This window comes from Leptodactylus fuscus, chromosome 2, assembly GCF_031893055.1.
Source record: "Leptodactylus fuscus isolate aLepFus1 chromosome 2, aLepFus1.hap2, whole genome shotgun sequence".
In the NCBI taxonomy this organism is placed as follows: Eukaryota; Metazoa; Chordata; class Amphibia; order Anura; family Leptodactylidae; genus Leptodactylus; species Leptodactylus fuscus.
Window position 1 is genome coordinate 258414851 of NC_134266.1, and position 17664 is coordinate 258432514.

Genomic DNA, 17664 nt, shown 5'->3' on the forward strand with positions numbered 1-17664 from the left:
ATTCAAGGCCCACATGACAGCCTGACAAATCATGACACATGGTAAACTCATTGCCCAAACACAGACCAGCTTCACACGAGTCAGATATTGTGGGCCATGTGCCAGAACAAACAATCCAGCTCAACTTCCTGAGTCCAAGCAAATAGGAAAAAGTGAGAAAATGGATGAGCATTTAAGGGAATTTATTAAATCGTTCCAGTACAATCTGGAATTATGAGAGGAAGGTGCGGACCGTGCCCTTGATAATTCCTCTGCAGATTGGACATTTCCGGAGAGAGGGTGCGCAGTCCTTACAAACCACTAAATGGCCACATGGGATAAACACAATAGAGACTTCTTGGTCCATACAAATTTTACAAGTCCGTTCTTCTTGTAACCTCCTCAGCTGTTCTTCCATTGGAAGATCTAGAAGATAAATAAAGTGATGGTTAAACTTGAGACTACTGGCTTTGAGAAATACAAGACCCTAAATGGCAGGGAGTGAGAACTGAATGAGACTTTTACCCTGTATTCTGTGAATAGGATATGGGATAAAAGTCTTCAAACATGGGGGACTTGGACCCTCCATTTCTCATGATTGGTAGGGGATCTGGTGGTCATACCGCATTGACCCGACATTGGACAGGTTCAAACCCCTTAAAACTGAATACTTTGGGTATTCAGATGTCCAATGCCCATCTGCTGTACAATGCACTGTATTTTACCTACAAATGTACACTACAAAAAAAAAACCAAAACCCAAACACACACACACACACACACACACACACACACACACACACACACACACACACACACACACACACACATTACCTGAGTAGCTATCTGACGTCTGACATCTCAATGACTGTTCAACTAAAATAGAAAAGGAAAACAGCACATAAGCATCAAGTCTGTTTGTTTTTATGTAGAATAAAATATTAGTGGGGGTGGGAATAAATATAGGGAGAGTCCTCCGAATCAGCGCTTCTAAAAGGAAGTGACACTTACGGAATAACTCCCTGTGTAGACCTGGGTCGTGCTTATTGAGAGCCTTCTTGAAAGCTTCAATCGCGCCTCGTCCTTTAATTAAAATTATTTCGATCATCTCCTGCGCTTGTAAAGCTACCGGCATTTTCTGCTTTACGGCTTCATATTCAGTAGAGGTGAGGACCTCTGAGGTGAACAAGTCTTCTAGAATTGGAAGGCAGTTTGTCATGCGCTGGGACAAGGCAAGACGGCTTTTTCTAATTAACATGATCTCATCTGAAAGAAAGATATAAAATACATTTTAAGTTTTGGGCATTTGTGTATTCAGTTTGCCATGGCCATAGCATATGGCTACATTAATACTGTGGTGAACATTTAGAGATGCCAGTTGGGGGTTCCGAGTCATAGGCCAAGCATAAAGCTCAAACTTCTACAAGTCTTGTCATTGCTGGTGCATTATTAGTTGGAGTACATGGGATTTTGTTGGGGTTTCTTTGTGGGGTTTTTTTTTTTTTTTTTTTTAAATACACAAGGGAGTTGGAGATATGAATGATCAGAAACCAAAGGGTAAGGGAAAGTTCAGACTGAGTTTTTTGGTCCGGAATCTGAGGCAGAGGCTGCCTCAGGTTCTGGACCAAAAACCGGGTAGCCACATCTGAAAGCCGATGCACCGCACCGACATCCAGTCGCACACTCCACTCCGGATTAGGCCCAATGAATGGGCCTAGTCTGGAGGAGGGAGTGTCTTCAGGCCGAATCACGAGGAGACTCGGCCTGAAGAATGAGCACCTCGCTTCTTTTTCAAGAGGCTCCCGGGAAAAACTCTTGAGCGGCTCCCATTGATTTCAATGGGAGTCGTCTTTTAGGTCAGGATTTTGAGACGGATATGGCCTCAAAATCATGACCAAAAATCTCCATGTGAACTTAGCCTTAAAGGTCTTATGATGCTGACGCTGCAATACCTGATGACGTTTGCTCCATCTGCCGGTCTCGCTCTTCCTCAGTTTGTTCTTTTTGTGCAAAAATCAGGTCATTTACCAGATCTTCTGCTTCCTTATAATTTTCTCCTGAGGTCAGGATTTTACTTGTTACGGTTTCTTTCACTAGTCTTCTATTAAATCCCATCTGCAGTACGTTCTGAACTATAGCGGTGTTCATGTAAACCTCATCATCCTGGTTACTTTCATTACCCAACCGAATAACTGGAAAACAAAAAACCCCAAAACATTATAAGTACAAAATAGAGCTAAGGGCACGCAAAGAAAGCGGTGCGGCTGAAACTCTGTTATAACAATAATCCTCGCTATTAGAGATGAGCAAAATATTTGTTTCCCCTCCAACCTCCCCTGGCAGTTTTTTTTTTTTTTTTTTTTAAACCAATGTCTATGGAGGGGAGGTAGTCGATCGACACAAAAAAAAATAAAAACATTTTTTAATCACATCACAGTCAAAATAAAAATAAAAATAATGAATTCTACCATTTGTGATGCTTAATGATTAAATATACTAGGGGTTTTTTTTTTCTGTAGACCTAACAGAATTGTAATTCAATGGGACCATCAGTAAGGAAGTAACAAGCTCTTAATAGCCAGTCTTAAGTCAAAATAGTCGGGCGTAATTGTTTAAGAGAAAACCCAGATTTTTTTTCCTTTAGAAGAAAGGACCAGATACAGACACACTAAGAGACCCAAATCTCAGGAATTGCGCTTCCACCACAGTAAAGTTCATGTTGGCTTTATTTAGCAGAACACAGGTTTTTCCTTTGTCTTTGTGGGCGCAAATATTTTAGTTGGATCTTGAACAGTTTTTCGTCAATTGTTAGGGAACAAGCTGTACATATACTTACTAGGTGGATACTGAGCTTCATTGTTTTGTGTTTCTGAAGAGGACAAAAGCTGCAAGAAAAAAAAAAAAAAGGCTTATAAACTATTATTTAGCATAAAAATATCAGTCAGTAGAACATACATAGTGTATAAAACTACTACATATTGCTGGCACAGACAAATAGTGGCCTTATAGTGTGACAAATCTAACACCAGCATTTGTGATACTTTGTGTAATCGCCAACTAAAAACATCCAAAAACTACAGTAACCGTTCAAGTACCCGGTGACTTCACTGCTATCCATCAGCCCTCCACCACTACAGATGAGAGCGTAGTAGTCGATCAAATACCTCCCCTGCATAGTTATTGGTGTACACTGTCGAATACCAGGCGGTAAACGCAGTAAAAATTCGAGTCCCCTCCCACCTTCCCTGACGCTCTTTTACACCAATAACTGTGCAGGGGAGGTATTCCATCGAATACTACGCGCTCATCTCTAGCCACCACCAAACTTAGGCCAACATAGATGTGAGAGTCGGACTTTGAGAAAATGGAAGTTTGCAATAGATTAAAGTCCCGGTTATATTTACCTGATCTAGAAGATGTGGATATCTATCTTGAATGTCAGTGACAAAACTCTGACCTTTCACATGCAACAAGTACTCACATCTGGAGAGGAACAAAAAAAACAAACAAACACAAAGGTTTATACCAATTGTAAAACATATAATCCTAACAAGAAGTAACCAGCTCTCTGTAAAAGTCCCTGAGCCTTTATTCTTTATAAATCAAAGGTCAGCATACCTGGGAAACCACTTTGCATGTTCAACCCATGGATCGTCTCCCGATTCCCAACATCTTAAGCCGCCGTCACAACAAAAACACTTGACGTCATCATTTCGTCCTATCAAGTGAAAAAAAAAAAAAAAGGGAAAATTAGACATCATTAACCCTTTCATCAGCAAAAATTACAACTAAATCATTTTCTGTAGCAAATACATATAGGGCTGGAGTTTAGATCATGCTGTAACACCAGAATCAATTAAGAAAATCGTTACTTTGGGGGACAGAGGAGGGTCAAGCTACAAATGGCCTTGGGGGCGGGAAGAGGGTTCTGTGAGCCTGTCAGTCATCTCTTCCCTTGTACAATCTCAGTGTCTCCCTAGGAGGAATTACTGGAATTGTTTATATTTTAATTCCCACCAACTAGGATGAAAAATGCACAATATGGAGGGCGAATTACTGCACAGGACTGCAGGATCACATTATAGATCTTGTAGTCTGATCCTGCAGTCCTGCGTCTAGTGTACCAGTCTAACAACGGAGACACATCTGCATAGCTCTAGGTTCACATTACGTACCAACATAGTAAAACCCAGCTTCTGCCAATTTTTTCGGTGTCACCGGTATCCTAGATGGCCAGTTTAAAAAAGTTTTCAGCCTCGAGGAGGTGGTCTGCATGCTGACATTGGAGACGCTACACCTCAGCGAGGGTCTTGCACTGTTGCTCACAAATGGACAATTTGGAAAGTGTCTTCGGTGCTCGGACATGGCGTTATCGTTAGGTTCCCAATTATTTAGTTTTCCTTCACAGGCAAAACAAGCCACTTTATCTCCAGGACCCACATAGTAAAACCCGGCTTTGGCAAGGTCAGAAGGAGCCAGGAAACTTAAAGGCCAGTTTATGTAAGTGCCCAGTCTGGCTTCTTCTGTGTACATATAGGAGTTGCTGTCACTACCCCTTTGGAGAGACTGATCTTCAACTGCCCTTGATGAAACGGCATCGATTGGAAAACTGGAGTAGGCTCCGGCATAGAAGCCGGTCTCTTCTTCACAAGAGGCTGAATGGATCTGGTTAGGAGGGGAAAATGCAGAATACAAAGAGGCTCCGAGATTTAATGAGGATACGTTCTGGATGAAGCTACAGCTTGGGTACAGTTTTTTGTGCTTTTCGATGGCATTGTCTCCTCTCTTCCAGTTATCCAGCATCAGGCCACACTTGAAGCACTTCACCTTGTCGTCTGTGCCGATATAGTAAAACCCGGCTTTAGCAAGGCTGCGCTCAGAAACAGGTGTATTTACTGGAAACTTGGAGAACGTGGAGATTCGGTACAGTTCACACGAAGGATCCAAGCTAATGACGTTCTTGACGTTTGGCGTAGATTTCAGAAGATTTGCCAAAAACGCACTGTTATTTAAGTCTTGCATTTAGGTAATAGAAAAACAAAGAGGGGAGGGGGAAGTCTGTCTGGGAGGCAGCTTTGCAGTCAGGCGCTTACATAGAAAATCTAATAGAAAGCAACTAAAAGCATCAGAATAACCGGCCACGAAAATGATAGATGGCCTTAATCTTTACATCTCTGATAAAAGTCAGTATCCTTAGATTTTCAGTTTAGAGAACACATCTATGATGAAATAAAGTGTTATAACGTATTCACCTTTAAAGCTAAAACCTGACCTGTCATGCAGCCACTAGAATGCACAACTTAGGCCGGGGCCCCACACGCTGTGATTTGACCGCAGCGGGGATAAAAAAAAAATTTCGGCATTTTATAGTATCTGCAAAGTGGATAGGACTCATGTGAATCCCATGCCCACTTTGCGTTTCAAACCACAGCACGGATATGCTGAGATTTCCAAAACCAGCAGTTTTGGAAATCGCAGCATGTCAATTATATCTATGGAAACGTTGGCGGCTTTCTGTAGATATAATGGCAACAAAGTCCATGGAGGAAAACTCAGCGAACTTTCTGTTAAAAGCGCTGTGGGAAGAACCACGATGTGTTCCCGCCGCAGTTGTTCCTGCAGTGCTTTAGCGCTGCGAACCGTCCCGTGGGGCCTTAGCCTTATGGTGGAAAATGTGCTAGTTTTTTAGTGCAACACTGCATGTACAAAAGTATTGGGACACCTAAATATTACACCTACAGGAGCTTTTATGACTGCCCATTGTAAATCCATCAGCATTAACATAGAGCTGGTCCCCCCTCTGCAGTTAGAACAGTTCCACTCTTTTAGGAAGACTTTCTACAAGATTTTGCAGGGCGTCTGTGGGAATTTTTGCCCATTCATCTAGAGCAGCATTTATGAGCCTGTTCTGTAACTTTACGAGGTCTACCACTTCTTGGCTGAGTTACTGCAGTTCCTAAACGCCTCCACTTTTCAATAATACCACTCACAGTTGATCATGGAATATCTAGAAGGGGAGAAATTTCACGAACTGTCTTTTTTGCAGTGGTGACAATCTATTACCTTACCACGCTCAGAGTGTGTAAGCTCTTTAGAACTACCCACTCTTTTAAAAAGGTTGTCACGTACAGTCTTTTAAATGCAACTGTTGAAGCCAAAACCAGGTGTGGGTCATAAAGGGAGTAAATGTACAGAGGATAGGTGCCACTTCTGTGTTTTCCTCAATCCACTCCTGGTTTTGGCTCAAATCCTGACCATGTGAACACACTATGGGCAGAATGCATGGCTAAGTGCTGTATTTTATACACTTGTGTCAAAGGAACTGAAGTTAATAGTTGTTTAGGGTTGTGTCCCAATACTTTTCTCTATATAGCGTACACTCACCGGCCACTTTATTAGGTACACCATGCTAGTAACGGGTTGGACCCCCTTTTGCCTTCAGAACTGCCTCAATTCTTCGTGGCATAGATTCACCAAGGTGCTGGAAGCATTCCTCAGAGATTTTGGTCCATATTGACATGATGGCATCACACAGTTGCCGCAGATTTGTCGGCTGCACATCGTCATGTTGTTGATGCCAAATTCTGACCCTACCATCCGAATGTCGCAGCAGAAATCAAGACACATCAGACCAGGCAACGTTTTTCCAATTTTCAATTGTCCAATTTCGATGAGCTTGTGCAACTTGTAGCCTCAGTTTCCTGTTCTTAGCTGAAAGGAGTGGCACCCGGTGTGGTCTTCTGCTGCTGTAGCCCATCTGCCTCAAAGTTCGACGTACTGTGCGTTCAGAGATGCTCTTCTGGCTACCTTGGTTGTAACGGGTGGCTATTTGAGTCACTGTTGCCTTTCTATCAGCTTGAACCAGTCCAGCCATTCTCCTCTGACCTCTGGCATCAACAACGCATTTCCGCCCACAGAACTGCCGCTCACTGGATGTTTTTTCTTTTTCGGACCATTCTCTGTAAACCCTAGAGATGGTTGTGCGTGAAAATCCCAGTAGATCAGCAGTTTCTGAAATACTCAGACCAGCCCTTCTGGCACCAACAATCATGCCACGTTCAAAGGCACTCAAATCACCTTTCTTCCCCATACTGATGCTCGGTTTGAACTGCAGGAGATTGTCTTGACCATGTCTACATGCCTAAATGCACTGAGTTGCCGCCATGTGATTGGCTGATTAGAAATTAAGTGTTAACGAGCAGTTGGACAGGTGTACCTAATAAAGTGGCCGGTGAGTGTATGTTTCCTAGGATGTGAGAAATAAAAACTATTGCTGATAAAAGCCTATTCATTGAGTATTAAGCAAAGCCACCTCCCAGTCAGACTTCCCCCCTCATCTCTTAGGCCTTTAGCAGTGCATGATAAGATTTCTTCTGACCACAGTGTAAAAAAATGAAGGTTCGGATTAAGAGCCGTTAAAACATCGGGATTCCCAATCTAAAAGAAAATAAATAAATAAATGAATAAAATTTGTTGCATATTTTAAGAAGAAAGACGTTTTCACAGAAATGTATTTATTCATCCCCCGCCCCAAGTAAAACTAGACGTCAAATTTTAAACCTATTTTTATTAAAGAGGTTTTTCCCCTAACAAACTTTTTTTGGATCCATTGGAAACCATGAACATAAACAGCTTATTAATACATACTTCTTAGAAGCTGAAGACCTTGTTAGCAAAGCTTTCCCCTCCAGCTACATAACTCCTATGTCCACAATATAGCAGATGGTTGAGATGCAGCTGACAAAACATGAGGAGTCATAGTGCAGGCTAAAAGTGGTTATCCAAGGTTCATGCTCCAAAAGATCCAGCTGTGACACAAGGATGTAGGTTTCAGAAGTAGTGCACATTGCATATGACTGGAAGCAGCTTTGTTCAATTGACATGAGCTGCTTCCAGTCTTATACCATGTATACAACTTCCAGCACCCCGATCAGCTGATCGGTGTGGGGTCTAGGGATCAGACACCATGAAATCAGAATCCACTACCCACTGGGCTTGGACAACCCCAAAACATCCTCTATCCAGAGCACTACCAAGCCCGCCCACCTATAAACTGACTGGACATTTTTATGAATGGCTAGCAGATAAGACTACAATTGTATGTCCAGTCAGCTGCAGGATCTCCAGTAATAAGAGGATTGTCAGGGTTTGTGAAGATGGATCATCAGCTGATCGCAAATTAAAAATTTTGATGAGGAAACCCCATATGACAATAACAAATAAATAACTCCACAAAAGTTATAAACCTGACAATGGCCTACACTCTAGTAGGAGAAGGTTTAACCTCTGGCTGCCAGAGACCCTGCAGAAGAGATAAAAATCGGTAATGAACGCCCTTCTGTCTTCTCCTTTAGGGCCCCTTCACACGGAGTATACGCTCACTGACTCTGAACGTGTAACACGTTCCGAATCAGCGGCGTTAAAACAGATCCCATTGTTTTTATGGGAGCCGGCATACGTGTGCTCCCCATAGAAATGAATGTGCTGCTTTTTTCCCTATTGTGATACGCGCGTATCACAATAGGTAAAAAAAAAAAAGCAGCCCATTCATTTCTATGGGGAGCACACGTATGCCAGCTCCCCTAGAAAGCAATGGGATCTGTTTTAACGCCGCTGATTCTGAACGTGTTACACATTCAAAATCAGCGAGCATATACTCCGTGTGAAGGGGCTCTTACATCCTACAAAGCACTGAATAAGAACTATACAGTGAACAAAGCAAGGAGCACAACTGCTGCCTGTATTGGGCCCACTTATGTGATCTCCAGGTTCCTACCAATGTAGCACAGCTGTTGGGTCTTAGACTCGGATCAGATCTTTTTGGACCCCAGAAAGCAGATGTGAAATGGACCACTAGAAGGCTGTTAAACCTTACTCCACCCCTCCCTTCCCCATACATATAATCCTACTAATCTAATATTATTATAATTAAATGTTAAAGTTTGTGTGTTTGGATGTTCGTTCCTCAATCACGCAAAAACGGCTGGACAGATTTGAATGAAATTTGGCTCATAGATAGATTGCAACCTCGATTAACACATAGGCTATGTTTTATCCCGGTAAATGACATGGCTTCACGACTGTTATGAATTTATGCTCATATACTATACTATATTACACTGCTCCGGCAGCAGCTTATCTCAGGTCCCAGGCCTGTTATCTCTCTGTGTAAACACACAGCTAACCCTCAGTGGATTGTGTACATGCATCTGCATATTATCTGTTCTGCTCCAGGCAGTGCAGACAAAATGACATGGGAAAATGCCTTTAATCCTAATCGGCAGTTTTTCAATTTTAAACATGCCTGGAAAGAAAATCTAATTTGTCACAATCAACTCAACATCAACAACACACTCATTATATGGCGTCCCAGCAAGCTGCTGAGATGCCAGAACAATCACAGGCACAGTGCAAGGAACAAGTTCAGCAGCAGGACAGCTTAAAAGCTGCCGAAACGCCAGAGCATGCAAACCAGCAATTTGCTGTATATTGGCGGATTATCCACTCCAACAACCCGCAGACGAAGTCGTGGGCAGAGGCTAGTCTAATATAAACAAACAGACAAACTAAGGAGAAGAATAACAGCTTAGGGAGCGTTCACACTACCGTCGGTGTCCGACATGTAGTGTCCGCTCAAAATCTGTCACGGACACTAGATGTGTCCGTGACACCTGTCATTCACTTTAATGGGCATCGGGTGCGTTTTTTGCACTCCGTGCCTGTCCTTTCCTGTCCGCAAGAGAAGATGTCCGACTTCTCAAGCGGACAGAAAAACCCTGCATGCAGGGTTCTTCTGTCCGCTTGAGAAGTCGGACATCTTCTCTTGCGGACAGGAAAGGACGGGCACGGAGTGCAAAAGAACGCACCCGATGCCCATTAAAGTGAATGACAGGTGTCACGGACACATCTAGTGTCCGCTCCTAGTGTCCGTGACAGATTTTGAGCGGACACTAGGAGCGGACACTACATGTCGGACACCGACGGTAGTGTGAACGCCCCCTTATTAAGTGGTGAAGGAGACAGATCTCCGTAAGATATATTACAAAGTTTCTTATATTCACCAGTATTATTCATTTATAAATAGCTGTTTAGAACTGGATGTTCACTTTAAAAAGTTAGGACTGTTAAAACACTATGAGGGGAAATGTATTAAGATTGGCTCTGCCCCCTTAATGCTGGTGCATCTTGTGCCAAAAGTCAAATATAAACCAGCCTATGACTGCCGTACATTTCAAGCATAACAAGGCTTTCATCTCAGTCTTGCTCCTCCCACTTTTTCAAACAAAAGCAGAGAGCTCGTCCAAAAACAGGAAGTGTTACATGCCAATTTTAGTAAATGTGTCTGGTCATTGCAGAGAAGGAGGGAGTGGAGGTGAGGCCAAAAACCTTCCACAAATAAATATTAAACATTTCTGTTATATCATGAAAAAAAAATTGTTTTCCTCCCACACTCCAAAAAAATACTGTTAGAGAATTTAGGTTGTGAGCCCTAGATGGGACAGTGATTGATAATAGCTCTATAAATTTCTGTGAAATTTATTGGCACTATAGAAGTAAGCAAAATCAATACATATTTTTCATTTTTTCAATTAGAATAATAAGAAAAAGCCCAGGAACAGAAGCACAGCCAATAAAAGCACAAAAAGGGGAAAAAAAATGTAAATAATTATTTTCGAACACCCCCTTTTCACACTGAGTGCCCCAATAGATCCCCCCCCCCCCCCAAACAGCAATCCTGACAAGTCATATAGCCAATAACGGTGTGAGTCAGGATGGGATGGATGCAATAATGAATCAAATAATCGATGTGACCAAAGTTCACAACTGTAAACTGAGCTAATTCTCTAATTAAATTTCTCAGCCATACTCTGCTTTGTAGCACTAGGGTCCCAAATTGAAATCCAATGGCAAATTGCAAGGTAGAGATATAGGGAAACTTCAGCTCTCCAGCTGCTGTGAAACTACAACTCCCAACATGCTCCATTCACTTCCAAGAACATCAGACTAAGTATGCATGCTGGGAGTTGTAGTTTCGCAACAGCTGGCCTGCCGAAAGTTCCCTACCTTTGCCATAGAGACTGTAGATTCTCTCTCCACTTTTACTAGGTTCTCCAATCTCCCAAAACAAACACAAAAACATCCAGGCAAAGTTAAAAATTTAGAGCTAGTGATCCGCAATACAGCTAGAGACTATAGGGTTAGTTTATCTAGACTAGCAGTCATCCTAATCCCTGCACCATCCTAGGGGCATTTTCTGAGATCTGAAGGCACAAGCTAAAATAAATCTAATAGGACGGATGGTCCTGTCCTGGCACACCCATGGTCACACCCCATTTAAAGGATGGGCATGTGGGAGATTATAGTCCAAAAGTCAGGTTTCTGTGCAAAAAATTGTGTGACTTTAATGGATTGTACTTTGTACTCAAAGCATCAGCCCCTACGAAGGACAAGAGGCTGTGCAGAATACATAATGGTTGTGCAATATATATATATATATATGATACAAGAAGAAGCCATAATAGTAAACATGCATGCAAACCTGTCCAATGACACACTACAGCATGCAGCCATGACCGGCAAGATGTCCTCTATGAAGCCCATTGACAAGGTGATGCCCAGACGGTGCAATGACTCATCTGACAGGGACTTACCCTTTCTACAGGCAGAGCCCTAACCCCCAGGTTTCCACAACCATGCCGGATATTCACAAGAATGTGAGTCGTAGTTGTGCTAGCAATGTGAGGAGTTATATATACGTCCGCAAATTCTCAGGCCCCGCCTCCGTTGGGCGTCCGTTTTGCTCATGGAAGAAGCATGTATGCATGTATGTCAGACACAATTCTGCTCCTTCAAGGAAAGGACAGCCATACGAGTAGCTCCCGCAGGACTAGCCGCCCGCCATTACACACCAGCACGGGCTCGAGCGCACCCGAGAGCCGCCATTTCACGACGGAGTCCATTCCCTTCCTCTCATCGCCGCGTCTTTTCCTCGGTCCTCCTCCACCACGCTTTATTATTTTATCTCTTAACCGTTTTCGGTCTTATTTTGCCCCCTGTCTCCTTCCCTCACAGGATTCTACCTCAGGACCGTGTACGGCCGATACTTACCTCACACCGCAAAATGTCTCCCGTCTCTGCCTCAGCAGTTGGACTAGTCCACTCTTCACGTGGGGGGAGCGTGTGGTTTGTTCCAAACATTTACGTGTTTTTTTAGTGATTTTTGTTTTGTTTTTTTTAATTTTTTTTAAAAATACTAAGATGTTTTGTTAAATCTGTTTACAATCTGTGGTGTTCTGAAACAAAAAGCGTCTGTACTTGTTATTGAGAAGAGGAATCTACAGTGGAAAGCACCGAGGTCATATAACAGCCTCTGGAATTCCCCTTCGCGGCTGCCAGATGATGGCGTGTCACTGTGACTGATCAGGCGGGAAGCATTTGGGTTACCTCAGGTTGAGTCACTTTTAGTCTGTAGAAGGTTTTTTCCCCCCTTTTTTAATATAAAGGACAGCTGTAGATCATTAGAGATACTTATAAACCAAAAACCTGGAAAATATCGACCATATGGAGGACAAAACTAAGATGGACTAAAAGTATCCCTAAGAAGAAGCGCGACAAGAGCGGAAACTGATAACTAACAACCCAATACATATGGGGAAACTAAACTAAACCCTTTCCCCGCACTAAGGGGGAGTTACGTGCCGCGAGATTTGGCACGTAGACGCCGCGGGACTCTTTGTGTGCCGTACACGCTCTCATTCATTTCAATGGGAGCGTATGCGCTGCGCTAGTTTGCGGCCGTGAATAAATGCACAGCCGCAATCTAGCGCATCACATACGCTCCCCGCTCCCATTGAAATGAATGGGAGCGTGTACAGCACACAAAGAGTCCCGCGGCATCTACGTGCCAAATCTCGCGGCACGTAACTCCGTGTGAACTCCCCCTAAGGCTGAAGCGGGTCCCCAAATGCTAATATACGAACAACACCAACATTTCCAGTTGCAGCCTATTAGTAATGCCCCCAAAATGGTAACAACTACCCCCCTTATGACCGCACCCAATTCAATTAACCACCTTTGTACCGCCTAATAGATTTTTGCACCCCCCTCATCAGTTCTTATTGCACCTCCTTATAAATAATAGTCCCTGCTTACAAACAGTCGCCTATATCCGTAATGGCCACCCTCATAAATTAATAAATAGCGCCCTTTCCCTCTTAGAAAAAGCGACCGCATTATTATAACTGCCAGTCATAGTAATGTTACCACCACCTACTTTTGACGTCAGCGTTAAATAACCAATCGCAGAAGGCACGTACCATCAGCCATCTGGGTGCACTCATCATTGTGGAAGGCACGATGGATCAACACAAGTATGCATCTATCCTTGCGGACCATGTTCACCCCTACATGCAAAGTGTTTTTCCTCAGGATGATGGCTCTACCAGCAGGACAATGCGATGTGTCATAAAGCTCGCAGTGTACATGTGTGGTTCGAGGAGTACCAGGATGAGTTTACCGTACTCCTTTGGCCAGCAAATTCCCTGGACTTGAACCCATTCGAGTATCTGTGGGACCACCTCGATCGGTTTGTTTGTGCCATGGATGCTCAACCACGTAACCTAGCACAGCTGGCCACGGCACTGGAGTTGGCTGAACATCCCAGTGATCATCATCACAACATCCCCTCTCTTCCTGCACGTCTCGCAGCGGTCCGCTCTGCCAAAGGTGGTTATTCTGGATTTTGGCAGGTGGTCACATTAATGTGACTGGACTGTGTATATCACCATTATAGGTCTATCATAAATAGTTCTTCCCTTATAAATAATAACTCCTCTTATAATGACTCCTCTTATAACAATCCACCTTACATATAATAGTTTCTCCCCTATAATAGTCCTCTTATATGTAATAGTCTCACCTTTAAAAGTAACATTTCCCCATTTATATATAACAGACAGACCTCCTTTTATATAATAGTTCCTCCGTTATACATAATAGCCTCTTATATATTAGGGTAAGTTCACATGGGCCGCGCACTCCGCTCCGGATTAGTCCCAATGAATGGGCCTAGTCCGGGGAAGTATGTGTCTTCAGGCCGAAACACGAGGCAACTCGGCCTGAAGAATGAGCATCTCACTTCTTATTTCCGGGAGCCGGAAGAAACGGCTGAGCGGCTCCCATTGATTTCAATGAGAGCCGTCTTTTTGGTCAGGGTTTGGAGGTGATTACGGCCTCAAAACCCTGACCAAAAAACTCTGTATGAACTTTCCTTAACAGCCCCCTTTTATAGAATAGCTCCTATAGTAGCCGCCCTTAGATATAATAGCTACCCCTTATAATATCCCCCATTATACACTGCTCAAAAAAATAAAGGTAACACTCAAATAACACATCCTAGATCTGAATGAATGGCATATTCTCATTGAATACTTTGTTCTGTACAAAGTTGAATGTGATGACAACAAAATCACATAAAAATCCTAGATATCCTACTATAAATATTAGTCCCCCATAAATAATTTTTGCCCCCTTAGCAGGTAATCACTATCCCTTATCATAAAACAATAAGTTTTTTACTCACCTTACTGCATTCCCATGATGAGTGGAGCAGCCGCAGACTCTCCCTGTAGTAGTGACACAGGTGGCGCAATGTAGTGATGTCATCACGCCACCTACGCTGTGACATCCCGTGTGTTACCGGCGGTCTTCTATGGCAGAACAGGGACTTTTCAGTTCTCTGCTCTATCATTACGTTACTAAAATATTTAACCTCTCTTCTGGAATTTTCCCAACCTCTTTCAAGCATGCTGTTATAACCCCGCTATTGAAAAAACCCTCCCTGGACCCGTCCTGTGCTGCTAACTATCGACCTGTCTCTAACCTCCCCTTCATCTCTAATATCTTGGAACGCCTGGTCTATTCTCATTTAATCCGCTATCTCTCTGCTTGACCCCTTACAATCTGGTTTTCGCGCTCTACACTCTACTGAAACGGCCCTCACAAAAGTCTCCAATGATCTCCTAATGGCTAAATCTAATGGTGACTTCTCTCTTCTTATTCTTCTGGACCTCTCTGCAGCTTTTGACACTGTTAACCATCAACTCCTCCTCACTATGCTCCACTCAGTCGGCCTCGAGGACATTTCGCTCTCCTGGTTCTCCTCTTATCTCTCAGACCGCATTTTCAGTGTATCATTTGCAGGCTCTGTTTCTTCCCCTCTTTCCCTTACTGTTGGGGTTCCTCAGGGCTCAGTCCTAGGCCCCCTGCTCTTTTCTCTCTACACAGCCTCCATTGGACAAACCATCTCCAGATTTGGCTTCCGGTACCATCTTTATGCTGATGACACCCAATTATACACATCTTCCCGTGACATCACCCCTGCACTAATACAGAACACCAGCGACTCTCTTTCTTCTGTCTCAAATATCATGTCTTCGCTATATCTGAAACTACATCTCTCTAAGACTGAACTACTGTTTCCATCATCTAATAGATCTGTCCCTGATATATCCATTGCAGTCTCAGGCCTTACTATAACTCCTAGGTAGTATGACTGCTGCCTCGGGGTCATGTTTGACGCAGACCTTTCCTTCACCCCTCATATTGAATCACTTGCATGCTCATGTCACCTCCACCTCAAAAACATCTCCAGAATACACCCTTTCCTTACCAGAGATACACTAAAGACACTTATTGTCTCTCTGATTCATTCTCGACTTGACTACTGTAACTTCTTACTAATCAGTCTTCGCCTCACTAAACTCTCCCCTCTACAATCTATTCTGAATGCAGCGGCCAGGCTTATCTACATTCTACACAGTCGCTACATTGGCTGCCTATTCATTATAGAATAAAATATAAAGTTATCACTCTCATCCACAAGGCTCTCCATAATGCCGCACCTCCCTACACTTCCTCCCTCATCTCTGTCTACCGCCCAACCCGTGTTCTCTGTTAACTCAATGACCTAACACTTACATCATCTATTATCAGAACTTCCCATGCTCATATACAAGACTTCTCCCGAGCTGCACCACTTCTCTGGAATGCTCTACCCCGGACAATCAGATTAACTCCCAATTTCTACAGCTTCAAGCGCAAATTAAAGACACATCTTTTCAGACAGGCCTATAACAATTCTTAATGTAAACCCTTCCATACCATCATTAGAATCCCCAAAATTTAACTCTCCTCTGTCCCCGCTCCCACATTACCCCACGATATGCTGCCATTTTAGGTTAACTCTATATGTCTGAGCACCATCCACATGTTAAAGGACACGACTGGTGACGGCTCAAAGTTTTATGTTTGTATAATGACAGTCACCTCTATTACAGAATTGTCTGACCACTGTATAAGCAATGCCGCCCCTGCTACCTCTTGTGTCACCCCCTCTACCTCATAGATTGTAAGCTCTTGCGAGCAGGGCCCTCAGTCCCATTGTGTGAAATGACTTTTTTTGTAATGTATCTTTCTGTCTGTATTTGAGCCCTACTAATTGTACAGTGCTGCGGAATATGTTGGCGCTATATAAATAAAATTTATTATTATCATAGAATTAAACAGTATCTGTGTGCATAGCACGCCAATACAGCTGTGGAGCTCCCGGGATCCAGAACATCAGGCTAAAAACCTGATGCTCCGAATCCAGGGGACCTCCTTCGGGACATGGGCCATGGACAATTGCCCAATTGTGCCACCCTCCGCCCAATGCTGGTTCCCTGTTGTCCCTACCAGCAGCACAACTGGGGTATTTTCTTCCCCTGTGTGCTGGTAGGACAGGCGGATTTGTAATCAGCCAGTATTAATTTCACATGGCTAGGATCCCTTAGAAGGACACAGCTTCCTCCCCAAAATGTGTTTTTTTTTCTGTCCTGTGTGGACCAGGACAGGTGGGGAGGACAATTGTGTCCTCCTATGGGATCAGGTCTGAAAAGTTACTTGGCCCGGTGTTTGTTTCCACAGCTTCCTTGCGACATGCTTCCAGCAAAGATTATTAAGATCGTTTTCTAAAGGCTCCCAGCAGACTTACGGCCGCCTACCTCGCTTTGGAGTCATGTCGGCCTTTTTGGAGCTGCTGCCGGCTCTCCTCCCTCAGAAGCCAGCCGTGCTTGTTCTCAGACGGAACCTCATTGAGCTTCCCTGTTTCCGGCCGGTCACATTTGCGGTTGCGCACTTCTGGTACAGCCCGCACTTCCTGTGAGGCTCTGCGACCGCAAAATGAAGTTCTCTCTGCTGCTGGTTAGGCTGCAGGGAGTAGAAGGATCAGGGGGACGGACACTTAGTGGGATCTGTGGAGTCCTAAAAACTGACCTATGCTTAGCCCCGCCCCTTCCTCCCCGCAACTTAAAGGGGTGTTGGTTTGTCTCCTCCTTGCCTTCCAGAATCTCTAGCAGGTTGCCTAAGTCGCCTAGTCTGGCTGCTACTGGCTCCAAGCAAGTGAATTTGCTTAAAGTTATCTGCAAGCTCTTTCTAAATAGTTTAAGGTAAAACTTGCTGGCCTTTCCAGCCTTCAAAGTTTTGTCTCCTTCACCCATCATTTCTCTATAGGCCTAAATGTCTTCTTCCACTACACCACCGTGTGACTTATTTTCTTTAGTAAAGAAAAAATATATTTTTTTCTTTTCCTGGCTACTCTATGTCCAGTTTTTGTTTTCATTAAGGCTATGATTATTCTTGTTGCCG

The 17664-nt window shown here is 43.5% G+C and overlaps 1 protein-coding gene across 3 annotated transcripts; it reads right to left on the bottom strand.

Annotated features, from left to right (window-relative positions):
- Nucleotides 1–171: 171 nt before the first annotated feature.
- BIRC2 (baculoviral IAP repeat containing 2) lies at nt 172–12145 on the bottom strand. 3 transcript variants are annotated; one of them, XM_075266086.1, is made up of 9 exons: nt 12088–12145; nt 4155–7416; nt 3598–3697; nt 3384–3462; nt 2816–2864; nt 1932–2171; nt 991–1245; nt 814–855; nt 172–405 (listed from the first exon to the last, which is right to left on the bottom strand). In XM_075266086.1, the coding sequence occupies exons 2-9, from the start codon at nt 4999–5001 to the stop codon at nt 212–214; spliced, it is 1806 nt and encodes a 601-aa protein (XP_075122187.1). In that variant the 5' UTR covers nt 5002–7416; nt 12088–12145; the 3' UTR covers nt 172–211. The 3 variants fall into 3 exon arrangements, with proteins under 3 accessions (XP_075122187.1, XP_075122188.1, XP_075122189.1); XM_075266087.1 differs by lacking the exon at nt 12088–12145 and adding an exon at nt 11631–12078; XM_075266088.1 differs by lacking the exon at nt 12088–12145 and adding an exon at nt 11519–11539.
- Nucleotides 12146–17664: the final 5519 nt, after the last annotated feature.

Bases quoted from the DNA above. Each gene is read 5' to 3' on its own strand.
- BIRC2 (XM_075266086.1), bottom strand. From the start codon at position 5,001: ATGCAAGACTTAAATAACAGTGCGTTTTTGGCAAATCTTCTGAAATCT. The intron at 2,865-3,383 runs GTAAATATAACC...TTTTTCTTGCAG, and splicing joins ATCCACATCTTCTAGATCAG to CTTTTGTCCTCTTCAGAAAC. The intron at 2,172-2,815 runs GTAAGTATATGT...TTTGTTTTCCAG, and splicing joins TGAAGCTCAGTATCCACCTA to TTATTCGGTTGGGTAATGAA.